The sequence below is a fragment of the Catharus ustulatus genome, chromosome 13 (genome assembly GCF_009819885.2).
Source record: "Catharus ustulatus isolate bCatUst1 chromosome 13, bCatUst1.pri.v2, whole genome shotgun sequence".
Lineage (NCBI taxonomy): Eukaryota > Metazoa > Chordata > Aves > Passeriformes > Turdidae > Catharus > Catharus ustulatus.
The window spans coordinates 19,854,941-19,869,044 of NC_046233.1; the positions used below are offsets into that span (position 1 = coordinate 19,854,941).

General features: G+C 52.6%; 1 protein-coding gene across 4 annotated transcripts in view; it reads right to left on the reverse strand.

Annotated features, from left to right (window-relative positions):
* Positions 1-7,330, reverse strand: part of LOC117002496 — a 126,686-nt gene extending 119,356 nt beyond the window's left edge. For 3 of the 4 annotated variants that reach the window (XR_004419304.2, XM_033071669.2, XM_033071668.2), the window contains exons 1-2: positions 6,982-7,329; positions 6,288-6,386 (exon numbers count right to left, since the gene is read on the reverse strand). Coding sequence is in view for 3 of the 4 variants with exons in the window: in XM_033071669.2 (XP_032927560.1) it covers positions 6,288-6,386; positions 6,982-7,276 (394 nt within the window). In the remaining variant the exon portion in view is untranslated. Of the gene's footprint in view, positions 1-6,287; positions 6,387-6,981 lie in introns of all 4 variants that reach the window. The other variant, XM_033071666.2, reaches the window with a different exon arrangement.
* Between the last annotated feature and the right edge of the window lie 6,774 nt (positions 7,331-14,104).

Sequence of the window (14,104 nt, forward strand, 5' to 3'; positions counted from 1 at the left end):
GTGGATCCAAAGAAGAGAAATTTGCGTCAAAAATAGACAAAATTTGGGGCTAAAAATGGGGAAATTTTGGGGGGAAATTTAGGGCAAAAAATGGGGAATTTGGGTGCCCAGATAGGAAATTCGGGTTCGAAAAGGGAAATTTGGGTCCAAAAAAAGGAGCATTTTGACCTAAAATAGGAAATTTGGGGATAAAAAAGAGAAAACTAGGACCAAAAGAGGAGAATTTGGGTGCAGGAAGGGAAAATTTGGGACTGAAAATGGAAGAATTAGGCATCCAGATTGAAAGTTGGGGTTGGAAAAGAGAAATTTTGGATTTAAAAAGGAGAATTTAGGGCGCAAAATTGTGATTTGGGTGCCTAGATGGAAAGTTTGGGACTGAAAAGGAAAATTTAGGAGTGAAAAAAGAGAATTTTGACCCAAACATGGAAAAATTTGGGCCTAGAAATGGGAAATTTGAGTCTAAAAAGGGGAATTCGGGACTAAAACAAGGAGAATTTTGGCCTAAAAATGGGAATTTGGGTCCTGGAAGGGAGAAGTTGGGAATAAAAAAGGAGAATTTGAGATCAAAAAGGGAAATTTGGGTCCAAAAAAAGGAAAATTTTGACATAAAAATGAGGAAATTTGGGACAAAAAAAAAGAAATTTTAGACAAAAAAAGGAGAATTTGGGACCAGAAAGGAAGAATTTGGTGTCCAGATGGAAAGTTTGGGTTCAAAAAGGAAAATTTGGGACTAAAAAAGGAGAATTTGGGGCTAAAATGTGAAATTTGGGTGCCCAGATGGGAACTTTGGGACCGAAAAGGATAATTTAGGACTGAAAAAAAGACACTTTCAAATGCTGTCAGACGCAATCGGGTGTAATCAGACACACTCAGATACACTCAAGCATACTGAGGAGCACTCCCACACCCCAGGGAACACTCGGGCAAACTCGAACACCTTCGAAGACACTCAGACAAACTCGGGCGGAATCAGACATACTCAGAGATACTCTCAGGCATACTGAGGAGCACTCAGGCTCACTGGGGAACACTGGGGCACCCTCGCACAGACTCTGGTACACTCAAATACTCTCGGGCACACTCGACAATACTCACACACATTCAAGAACATTCAGGAGAAATCAGTCACATTCTCACACCCTCGACCAAACTCAGGCACCCTCGGGCACAGTTGCACACCCTTGGGCAGAATCAAATACCCTCCGACACACTCCACAATACTCACACACACTCAGGAACTCCTGTACACATTCGGGCACAATCGACAACACTCAAATACACTCGGGCACAATCAACAACACTCACACTCATTCAGGAAAACTCCGACACATTCGAAAACACTCAGACGCACTTGGGTGAAATCTGACACACTCAGATACACTCCAGCATGCTGAGGCAAAATCTGGCACACTGGGGAACATTCGGACAGACTCAAATACACTCGGACACATTCGACAAAACTCACACACATTCAGGAACACTCGGGCACAATCAGGTGCACTTGGCGTACTCAATCACAATCTTGCACACTGCTGTCCGCACAGGAGCACTCGGCCATGCTCAGGCACATTGCAACAGATGAGGGCACAGGTGGGCACACATGGGCCCATGCAGCTACTGGGTTGTGCACACCAAAGTCCAGTGCTTCCCAGAGAGTGTGTGTGTGAGGGGAGGGTGCTGCAGTGTCGAGTGCAGCAGCATGGTCGAGTGTGCCTTCCTGCACCGTGGGCATCCATGGCCACTCCTGGACATGGAGCTCAGCCAGTGCTCCAGTGCTACTGCTGCCATATGGGCTTTGCTGATGGTACCACCTGGAGACAGCTTTGACAACTCAATCTCTGTATTGGAACATAACATATGGGTCTGCCCTGGAGGACAGGGGCTGCCCAACTTCACTCCGGGCTGGGGAGAAGGGCCAGGGGGTTCGGAGGCAGAGATTCGCGTTTTGGACGTGTGGGTGATGCTATGTGCTCAAGACGGGGGTGTAGGCATGCCAGGGCAGATGAGGACAGATGTGAAGAACTGGAATGAGTCAAATTCTCACTGCCTGAGCTCTTGGTCTGCTCTTCTGAATCTGCACAGGAGCACCTGTGGAGAGAGGAGTGGCTGAGGCCCCAGCTGCCGGTGGCACACAGGGATCCTCCTGCACAGCAGGGCCCAGAGCTGACAAGGCTTCCCTGCACGGCTGGAGCTGCTGGGCACACCTTGTCCCAGTTGGACAGCTGCCCCTTAAGGCCCCAGCAAGCAGGGGATGGCTCTGGGCAGGGTCCCTGGCCAGGAGCGGGCCCCAGAGTGCGTCTGCCTTTCAAGGGCAATGTGGTCCCTGCTCTTTCTCCTCCCCACATGGCTTTGCCTCTGGGCAGGATTAATAATCAGGGATTATTCTGTCAGGAAAGGGACATTTAGAAGTTGCCTCCAGCATGCACCATGATCTTCCCACTGGGACCTCCCAGGACTTCCAGTCAATCCATATCTGGATCCCAGTCTAGACAGGAGCACAGATCAAAGAAGTTTTCATGGTGTGCTGCATTCCATATCTGCTTCGGGCAACTGGGCATTGCATGGAGGTCCCCAGTGTGAGAAGCCACCGCCTCAGTTGTAAGCCCGGTGCCTCCTGTGCCCCAGGAACGGTCATGGTGGTAAATCTGTCTTTGGCTGCAGCACAGGGCCAGGGCGTAGCGAGGTCCTTGTTGTGCCTCCGGCGCGGCTCGGCAGCCCCATCGGAGCCCGGAGCTGCAGCCCTTCCCCACCGGGGCTCTGAGCCGGCCCGGCCCGGCCGCGGGACCCGGCCCGACCAGGGCGCGGCGGCTCCAGAGGCCCCGCTCGGCCCGCAAGGGATGCGCTCCGCCCGCCCTCTGGGCCCGCACGCCGGGCCCAAGGCTCTGCAGGAAACTTCGCACCCACTTCGCAAAACCTCGAGCGAGAGTGCCCTTTGCTGTGCTGAGAAGCCTAAAGAGACACATCTACTTTAACCCTGCTGCACACCTCATGAGGGATCCCTGCACACCGTAGCAGAGAGCCCAAAATAGCCCTGTGTGCCTCACAAAAGAATCCAGCCCCTGCCCACCATAGGAAGGACTCAGCTCCTCTCCAGGCCTTGATGGCAACCACTAAACCGCCACGTAAATCATGAGGAACTCAACCCTTCGCCAGCCTTACAGCCGTCTCCAGTCACCTGTACGCCATAGAAGGGACCCCAAGTCCCCTAAGAACCTCATGAGGAACCCCAGCCACATGCACCACGGACAAAGAAGCCAAACCCCACATGTCTTACTGGAAAACTCCACAGTCGGCTGTGTGCCCCATGATGGTCCCCAATCATCTGCCAGCCTTACAGGGGTCCCCATCACCTGCGTGCCATTGAATAGCCAGGCCTGCCATTAACTCTAGCGAGCAGCGTGTTTCCTGACAGAAACCCTCTCCAATGTCCTTCTGGGAATTGGGAACACGTGTTGAGGTGCCAGCTGCATCTGTGGGAGCAATGGGGAGCGTGAGCCCGTGCTGTGCTCCCCTGCTGAGCTGGCAGCTCACTGGATACAGCCAGGATGTTCTCTGTTTCCCCCAGAGTTGGGCCCTGAGGCACCTTGGCACCCCTTGGCACAGGCTGTGCCACTCAACAAAGCCCAGCAGGTTGGGACGTGAGTCTGGGGGTAGCAGGAAGCTGAGAGAAACCCCTCCTGTAGAACTGAGGGAGTTCTTTCAGAAGCAAAGACAGTGACTTCAAGAGATTCCCACTCTTTGCCTTCAAAGTTTACCTCTGAAGGCTGAGAGATGAGCTTGTCAGAAATCCGAGAATATAGCTGGGAAAAGGTTTTACGCAATTTGGTTGTGACTAGGTCCAACTCTCCAGTGGGAAAAAAGCCTCTGCAGTAGGCTAGGTGTCTTAGTTCTTCCTAGACTAAAGACCACCAATTACATGCAATTTTATTTTTTATTCTAGAAGTGTAAATATTATCTAGAATTAAAAAACTACTTTGAAAAAACGTAAATGATCGTGGAAAAGGGCAATAAATATTTGGGGATTTCTTTCTACCAAAAAAAAAAAAAATCTAATATTTCTAAAATGATCCCATTTCTAGAAATGAAAATGAAAGAAAACATGGTGCCCATGTTCAACTGCTGCCTGCCCAGCCCTGGCTGTTTCCAGACAAGGAGCTCTTCCAGTGCTGGTGGTACCAGCCAGACACCAGAGCTGAAGCCCAAAGGTGTTGCTGGACTCAAGCCTGTTTCCAGGCAGGACAGGGCCACCTTCAGTCCTGGCCAGACAGCAGAACCGGCACCTCTAGGGACAGAGGGTCCTGTTCTGGGTGGTGGTGACATGTCCAGGGCAACAAATTGGTAAGGCAGCTTTGACAGGGACGAAGGACACTGGCTTGGGGATGGTTGATGACCGGTAAAGGTGTCTCCAATGGGTGGCTTTGACCGGTGTCGGGAGGCTGGAGGGGGTGTTCCTGTGGAGAGAGGAGTGTCCTGAGGCCCCAGCTGCCGGTGGCACACAGGGACCCTCCTGCACAGCAGGGCCCAGAGCTGACAAGGCTTCCCTGCACGGGTGGAGCTGCTGGTACACCTTGGCCCAGTTGGACAGCTGTCCCTCAAGGCCCCGGCAAGCAGGGGATGGCTCTGGGCAGGGTCCCTGGCCAGGAGCGGGCCCCAGAGCACTTCTGCCTTTCAAGGGCAATGTGGTCCCTGCTCTTTCTCCTCCCCACCTTGCTTTGCCTCTGTGTGCTGCTCCTGGGGCTGCTCTTGGGCACGCAGCCTCAGTGGGAGCCAGCACTGGTTGCAGCTCCAGTGGGTTCCCCAGGACAAGGCCCAGCAATTAAGAGGCCAATTAAAGCACTGGGCAGCAGCAGAAACCCTCAGCTGAGTTATGTGGACTACCCCTGACCATCCACAACTCCACAGCAGCCTCACTGGGAATGTTTCCTGTCTACAAGCAGCCATCAAATGAAGCTGTTTGAGGGGGGAGAGCAACAAAACACTCACCGATTTCTCTTGCACCAATACCAGATTCCAACATAGCATGAAATGAAGACAAGCCCCCAAAAAACGATGCCTAATATGAACTCTTGCCAGCAGTATGCTCCCTGACAGAAACCGCTTCCAATATCCTTCTGAGAATCGGGAACATGTGTTGAGGCTGCATCTGTGGGAATAATGAGGAGCGTGAGTTTGTGCTGTGCTCCACTGCTAAGCTGGCAGCTCGCTGGATACAGCCAGGACATTCTCTGTTTCCCCCAGAGCTGGAGCCTGCAGGGACCTGGGCACCCTTTGGCACCGGCTGTGCTACCCACCCAAGCCCAGACGGCAGGGAAGAGAGCCTGGGGACAGCGCAGCTGATTGGGCAGTCACTCCTTCCAGGGACCTGAGCCCAAACCCATCCCTGAGCAGCCACTGCCAGCCCCAACTCTCCCCTGCCCTGTGACAGCTCCCCCAGCCCAAGGGAACAGAGTCAGGCCCTGTCAGGACCCTGTGCAGCCCCTGCCCAGTCGAGAGCCAGGGCTGGCTGTGGCCCTGGGCTCACAGCAGAGCTCCTGGTTGGGGCTGCTCCTGTGCCTTGGGCCTCTGGGCACTGAGGGCAGCTCTGGCAGCAGCTGCAGCGGGAGGGACCTTGGTGCACCAGTCCCATTTCCCAGGGGCTGGGAATGAGCTCCAGAGGCCTTAAAGCTGAGGTGCCTCCAGCTTTGACTGCTGCCGGGCCGTGCAAGGGTAGGACCTGGGGGAAGAGATGCTGCCACACAGTCCTGCCAAGGGCTGAGCCTGGCACAGCAATTACCTCCTGTGCCTGTGCCTATGTGTGGTATTGTGTCCCTTCCTTCAGGAAATGCTGCCTTCCATAAAGCCTCTCTGTCCATCCCTTGAGAAAGGAAGAGGTACAGTTGCATCAGATGGAAGCATTACATATCAGGGAAGCGACCTTGTCAGGAGTCAGGATGTGTCAAAGACAAGGAGTCCAGGCTCTTGGGTCTGTGACACAGCTCCCTTGTCCAAAACCACCACCTCTCCTGATCTTCCCCAAGACTGGGAAATTTCAGGGGATCTCAGGGCATGCATGGCCCATGGGCAGTTTAGGCCCCCTGTCAGCTGTTGCCAAATGCCTTCCTACAGTGCTGGGGAGAAGTTGCAGCCAGGCCAGGCTGGGAAACAGCCCTGCAGGGTGTGACAGCAGCAGCAGGGCAGCGACGCTGCCATGGATCCCTTCCTGCTGTGCTGGCCACAGCGTGTCCAGATGTGCAGAGCAAGCCCCCAGCTGCTGAGTCTCAGGAGAGGGATGAGGGAAATGCACCCACCACGGCGTCTCTCCAGATCACTCAGCATCTGGTCCAGATGTTTGGATGCCTCCAGCGTTTTCTGGTCTTCTGTGTCTTGGTTCTTCAATCCAGGAGGACCTTAATGGAGAGTAGTTCCATTTGTCCTTCAGGCTGCAGTGGCAGTGAGTGCAGTGAGTGCCCCAAGGCATTCCCCAGCTCTGCCTTTCACTCAGGAGCAGGGGCAGAGGGAGCATGTGCCTGCAGTGGCCCCACACTAGGATGGAAGCAGCCCATTTTGGGGCAGTCAGAGGAGAAAGGACACCCTGGAGCTGCCAGCAGCTTCAGAACCCAGCCCCGGCCAGGGCCAGGGCCAGGGCTTGGCAGTGACAGCGGTAGCTGCTCAGGCTGTCCGGGGCCAGAAAGGAGGCGTGCAAGGCAGAGCCCCAAGGCACAGCCCTGGCCCCTTCTCTTCCCACTCTTCTCTTCTGTGTGGCTGCACAGAGCATATGGAAGGAGACACGGGCATTGCACATGGGAAGAAGATTTCAGCTAAATGCTCCTTCTTCCCACTGACTGCAATCCTGTGGTACCACCTGGGGCTCATGAAGGGAGCAGGGCAAGGTTTCCAGAATCCCTCCACCCTGAGATTATGTAAAGGGAAACATCACAGGAGGGAGCTCTTGCCACAGTGACACAGATTTTTCAGTCAGAAAGGACAACAATGAGAACTTGCCACCACCATGCTCTAGAATCTTCAACTTGTCATTCCCCAGCTTTTCTACATAACCCATGACATCATCCCAACCTAGAAAGGAGCACAGATCAGAACCATTTCCATGGTGTGCTGCGATCCCCTTCTGCATTCGGGAACTAGACACTGCAAGGAGGTCAGCTAAGGCTGTGTGAGCCAGATGTGAATGGACATGGCCAAAGCTGCAGAGGGGCCTGGGGAGCACTGGGCTGGCTCTGGTATCTCTCCACACTGTGCAGGTCGTGTGCAACATCTCTGGCAGGGAGGCAGCAGACATGGCAGCTCAAGGCTCAGCAGGGTTCAGGGCCAGAGACACAGCCATTACCTCCTGTGACTGTACCTGGCATCACCTCCCTTTCTGCAGCAGATGCTGCCAATGAGCCCCTGCTTCCTCTGGGAACTCATTCTTCAGCACAGTCTCTCCTTCCATCTCTGGAGAAAGGAAAAGGGACAGCTGGATCAGATGGACTTGTTCCCCGTTGGGAAAGTGCCATCTTCAGGAGGCAATGCTTGTCAAAGACATTGATAAGAATCAGGAGAAAGGCCAAGTTATTGGGGCTGGCAAGGGCCTCCCTCCACCAAACAGCTGACCCTCAGGATGTGCCGGGAGACCAAGAAATTTCAGGGAATCTAAGGTTGTGCATGGTCCATGGGGCAGTTTGGGCTCCCTCTCAGCTGATGCCAAATGCCTTCCTGCAGAGGCTGAGGAGAAGCTGGCAGCCAGGCCTGGCTGGGAAACAGCACTCCAGGGTGTGACAGCAGCAGTGGGACAGCGAGGCTGCCATGGATCCCTTCCTGCTGTGTTTGGGCACGGCATCCCCAGACATGCAGAGAAAGCCTCCGGCTGCTGAGTCTCAGGAGAGGGATGAGGGAAATGCACTTACCAGGGCGTCTCTCCAGATCACTCAGCATCTGACCCAGAAGTTTGGCTTCCTTCAGGGATTTCTCATCTTCAGTGTCTTGGGTGTTGCCTTTTGGAGGACCTTAGAGTAAAGTAGATCCACTTCATGTGGTTGGGTCCCACAAAAAGCAGTGCTCAGATTGTGGGGTCAGCAGGGGACACACTACTCACCACTGTGATAGGAGGCTGGGTTTGTACACAGCATCCAGCCCTGGAGCTGGGAAAGTGCCCCTGCAGACACACCTGTGACTCAACAGCCACAGAAGCTTTCTGGACCCAGTTCCTGCCAGGTTGTCAATGATTACGCTATGAGGGGAAATTGAGAACTTACTGCCAGAAGCTTCCCAGAGGTCTAAACATCTTCCAACCAAAACTCCTCGAGAAGCCTTCCTAGGAACCTCACCTAGAAGGGAGCACAGATCAGAACCATTTTCCTGGTGTGCTGGGATCTCGTTCTGCCTTAGAAAAGTGGACACTGCAAGGGGTCACGTAAGACCCCATTCAGATGTGAATGGACATGGCCCAAAGCTCCAGAGGAGCCTGGGAGCTCTGGACTGTCTCCTGTTCAGGTCTGCCCACTCTTTGCAGGTCCTTTGCAATAGCCTTGCATGGAGGCTGAAGCAGCCCAGGGCCCACTGGAGTCTCTCACTCCCACAGCAGATGGTCTTGTTAAAGCATTGAGGAAAACTGCAGCAAGCAGGGCCACAGCCATGTCTTCCAAAATTCCTCCTGCCCTCCCTCTCTTTCTGCCTAACCTTCCTCTCTCTCTCCATCCCTCTTTCCTCTGGAACAGCTCCCCCAGCCCAAGGGCACAGAGTCAGGCCCTATGAGGACACACTGGAGCCTGCTCTCCCCTCTGCTCTTTCCCCACCATGGGCACCCCTTGCAAGCCCCTCCCAGGTTTCGTGCAGTGTCTCCCACGGAGGGAGTCCAGCAAGACTGCGCAGTACCCGAGTGGCCTGAGCCTGCTTGGGATGATTCCTCTGGACTCTGCCGTCTTGTGTGGGCTGTGCCCGCACTGCCAAGCAGCAGAGACGGCAGCTCAAGGCTCAGCAGGGCTCAGGCCCAGAGGCACAACCATTACCTCCTGTGACTGTGCCTGGCATTGGTTTACCAATATATGAGTAGTTGGTCTAATAACCATACTCAACTGTGACGGAGAAAAGACTCTCTAAAAATTTAAAGTTAGAAAAGGTATGTTTATTCACTGCTGGGCTGCAGCGTGGGGTAGCCCCCTAATATGCACTTTGAATTTACCGGTGGTCACAGAATCTATTGCCAAAATGTTTAAAGAAATACAGTACTTTCAACGAATACAAGCCGCACCAATTTGACCAAAGTTTGGTGGAAACCCGGAAGTGCGGCCAATATTCCGGGGCGGCTAATACATTGACAAAATTCTAAAAGCTGTCAACACGGAAGTGAGAGGCCCGTGGCAGCCCCAAGCCAAGCTGGAGCCCGGCCGGCCCCGGCTGAGGTGGGAAAGCCTGGCAGAAGCCGGGGCCAGCAGTGTGGGGGGCGGGCGGCAGAGCCTGAGCCAGCAGGGCGGGGCAGGGGGGGCGGCAGAGCCTGAGCCAGCAGGGCGGGGGAGCCCGGGAGAACTGGGGCTAGCAGTGCAGGGGAGCATGGCAGAAGCAGGAAGGCCGACGGGTGGAGCTGCCTGGCAGCGGGGGAAGCCCAGCAGAATCGGGGCCAGCAGCGTGGGGGAGCCTGGCGGTGCGGGGGCCTGCAGTGCCGGCCAGGGCGAGGAAACGCGGCGGTGGTGCAGACGGGAGGGGGCGGCCGGCGAGCCCGGCGGCGGGGCTAGGGAACGCGGCGCGCCGCGGCCGGCGAGCCCGCCGGCGGGGCTGGGGAACGCGGCGCGCCGCGGGCCGAGCCGAGCCCGGCGGCGGGGCTGGGGAACGCGGCGCGCCGCGGCCGGCGAGCCCGGCGGCGGGGCTGGGGAACGCAGCGCGCCGCGGCCGGCGAGCCCGCCGGCGGGGCTGGGGAACGCGGCGCGCCGCGGCCGGCGAGCCCGGCGGCGGGGCTGGGGGAACGCGGCACGCCGCGGCCGACGAGCCCGGCGGCGGGGGCTGGGGAACGCGGCGCGCCACGGCCGGCGAGCCCGCCGGCGGGGCTGGGGAACGCGGCGCGCCGCGGCCGGCGAGCCCGCCGGCGGGGCTAGCGAACGCGGGCAGCGGGGCGGTGCTGACGGGAGAGGGGGGCCAGCGAGCCCGGCGGCGGCAGCAGCACCACCCGGCCAGCCCCGCCGAGCCGTGGCGCTGAGCTGGGCCACCCGGCCCCGTCGGCCACCATGAGCGGGCCGAGCCTTCCTGGCCCCGCCCCGAGCAGTAAAGCCCGCTATGCCGCGATCCTGTTACTAATTGGCCAATTTGTGAAAGCTGCGCACGGATTCTCGCTACGAACGAATAAAGTGCGGCTAATATTCGGGGTGCGGCTTATCTATTGACAAAGACAGCAACATTGTCGAGGCACCGGGGGTGCGGCTTATAATCCGTGCGGCTTGTATTCGTGAAACTACTGTACATATCCATAATACCAAGCCCCTCCCATCCCCTGCTTCCTATGGTAATTAGCTTGAATGGCTATTAAGCAATGCGTGGTTGGCTCCTTGAATTAAGTCTGGGATCGTTTTTGTGGGGAGGGGTCTTAAAAGGAGGAAGTAAGGTGAGTCTTCCTCGCCCTGACCTTTTCTATTACTGACAATACAAATGGCTTTTGGGGCAACTCCAGTTTTGCAAAGAATGAGTTTCTGGTTGCAATCGTTTGTGTTCTTTGGACCGAACTACTAGTTTCATCCCTTCCCATTGCAAGCACAGCTGAACAAACATAAATTGGCTGGCAATCAATTATTTAAGTTTCAGGTAACTATCTCAAGCCCAGTTTCTTTTAACTTTTAACTAAAACCCTAGTTTCTTTAAGATTAGTGTTTCAATGGCTCTCTAAAATGCTCCTGATTGCTGTGAGTCCAATCAGTGCAATCCCTCACTGCAGCAATGTTTGCTGCCCTGTGATGTGCCATGGGCTTCAGGAGCTGAGGGAGCCCCAACAGTGCCCTGGGAGAACATTTTCACACCTCAGGTGATCAGCCTGGCAAGAACAGCTGAAGGGGGCATTTACCATGCTCTGCCTGCCTTTGGGCTTGGAAATGCCTCCAGGAGGGCAGCAGTGCATTAAACACTGTATATCTGGAGGGTCACTATAGAAAGCTGCTGGCAGTGAACTGTGCCAGCCGCAGGTTTGTGTCCCCCAAGGATTAATGACAGCGTCCCATGAGCACGCACGAGTCTGCTTTGCATTAGCAAAGGCTCACTGAACTGCACTGATCCTGTCCAGAGCTGGGAGAGTCGGGATAAATACTAGCTTCTTTTCAGGGCTCTCATCCCTCTGGGAACAGAAAGGCCTTTGCTTTCAGATGTGAGGGCCACTATTAATGCTGGTTTGAGAAGTGACAGGCTCCAGATCTGATGAAGGGACAAAGCCAGGAAAAAAACCCCAACTGGTGCATAAATTTGATTTTCTAGCAGAAGCATTTGTTTAAAATGCCAGATCATTCCCAGGTCTCCAGTTAAAACTCAAACACATCATTATGGACAGAAATCAAGATATTCCACGTGCACATGTGTTTCAGATGACTTTGCACCACGTCATGCCCCAGTGCCTCACGCAGCCTCCAGGTATACCAGAGAGTATCTGGTGGTGAGAGTGCTGGCACCTGCTTCAGGAATTGTCATTCAAACACATTCAGCAGAATAATGGGAATTGAGGCCCTCGGTGTAGGAGAGATAAGATGTAAGTTCTCAATATCCCTTAAAACCTCTGTTTACTTCAGCTCCTAGAAAGTGCATGCAGGATCAAAGGTGACTCCAGAGTGTATCACTGATATTTGGGAGAGGGTTTAAACAAAACCTTGCCCTACAGCAGAGCTTCCAGGCCTGCCTTTATTCCCCAGGAGTTCCTTGTATCCAGCCCTTCTGTCAGGCCCAGTCAATGGGATTCTGTGGAGATCTTCCAGTGGCTGTGTTTTCCCATCAAGACTGAGCAAGATTCCAGGAAATACTTTTTTCTGGCCATGTGCAATTTGACTGGGGACAATCTGCTCTTATTCAGTTGAATATTCTAAATTTCCTGATGCAATTGCCTGTTAACAAGAGCTGCTTCTCTCCTCTGTGTGCTCCGTGCTGCTAGTTGGGACTAACCCGTGGCTACAGATGGAGACAATTGCAGGATTGTTTCCCTATGTCTTTCCCTTCCTTGGTGAGCCAACAAAGCCATCACATCTGAAGTTCTGGGGCCTGTTATTCTGCAAGAACTGTATTGTTTCCAAAACCAGAGCAGAAAGTTCACATTGATGGTGCTGCTCTCGTTGACTTCCACATTATTGCAGAAGGAAAGTGTAGAAAAGTCCCAACATCCATGAGGTGCCAACTTGAAAGATATTTACTGTGTGATCATTGCAAGCCTTCCAAAGATTTAGTGCCTACAACTTTCACAGTTGTTAGGTTTTGCCTGTTTAGCTTTAAATTATAATTACAACGGTTGTACTGGCCTCTGGCAGGTGCATCTTCCATGGACCTCTTGGATTTCCTCACTTCCCTGATGAGGTTGATGGAAATCTGGGACCATCCTTGTTCTTGTGCCCGAGGGCTGGCGGGTGTCAGCAGGACCTGAGAGTGATAGAAACATCTCCAAACTATCCCTAATGTTCACCAAGAGATTCCCTAAACTCTATAAAAGCTGCTGAAGTCAGAGTAACATCATTTTGAGGTGACACATTTGACCTTTCTTCTACAAGATGTATAAAACCCAAATCAAATCTTACAACCTGCCAGTTGCACACCTCAACCTGCCTTCAGACCCATCTCAGCTGGTGCAGGGGGTCATTTCCTGAGCAATCACTCTGGAATCCACATTTAGGCTACTTTCACCAAATACTTTTCCATTCCCTATGGGTCTGTGGCCACTTGGAAACTGCTCTAATGACTGACTTTGGCATCATATACAAAACCTACCAAAAAACCACATCAATTTTAGTAGAACAGCATACACAGTTATGTATTTGTACTTATGTGCCAGCATAGCATCAATAACAATAGAAAAAAGTTCCTTACATTAAAAGCTCAGAACAGCCCGTAAAGGAAAATTTTTCCTGTCCTCTGGTGGGGATTAGACCTGCAACTCTGAAATCTGATAGAATGTGGTTTAATTTTTATAAAATGAATTTCCTGAAGAGGAAAACTACAATGCTGTGTTTAAAAACCTGATGAATTATTTTTCTAGAATGGAACAGTTCAGTGGGAAGGGACTGACAGCCATCCACTAGTCCAGTGTAACTCTTCTGAATCAGTGTTGGCTTTTTAAATCATCTGTATTTGATATTCATGATGGAGTTCTCCAGAATTCATAGCACACAGCCTTCCTCAAGACAAGCATGCATGTGGAGACATTTTAAATGAGATTTTTCTGAATAATATAACCAGATAATTTCATCATGTTCCTTTATCATATGGACATTTCTCTAGGACTAAAATATTCAGGATACAGCCTGTAATTGATATCTATGGTTCTGGCAAGAACAGTGTAACCTCTGTAAAACAGATTTCTGAAATAACAAACTTCAATGTCAGATTCAAAATATTCCTAACTTATCCGACCAAGGTTGGACAGTACAAAGTAATAAGATCTATTACACAAAGTTTCTTTCTCATTTTGCCACCTAAACGAGCAGTTATTTTTCTGGTGACATGAGCTATTACAATGATTAAAATAATCTGATAGTATAATTTGAGTGGCTGTAGAATATGTACCAGTAAAAGCCACTGCTGTGAGACACTGTTGAAAATGCAGCTCCTTGCTCCTAAGCAGTGCTGCTGGGGGAGGTTTGGGATGCCTTTGGGATGATTTGCTCCTGTTGAAGTGAATAATGCAGGGTGTGCCCTGCAGTTAATAACTCCTTTTGTGTCATCTGCTTAAGCTTTGTGTTTTAGAGCACAGCTCTCCTGTCTGGTTACTCCTCCATTTGTGGAGTCAGATTATTTTTATATCCTCAGAGAGGTTTTAAAAGAAGAGAGGATTCCTCATTAATACTTCATTCCTTTTTTCAATGAGATAAAATGTTGTATTTCTATCTCAGGACTACCTGGACTAGAAATAAGAAAAAATCCTCTTTCCAGGTTTATAAACACCATTTTCTCTCCCTGACAG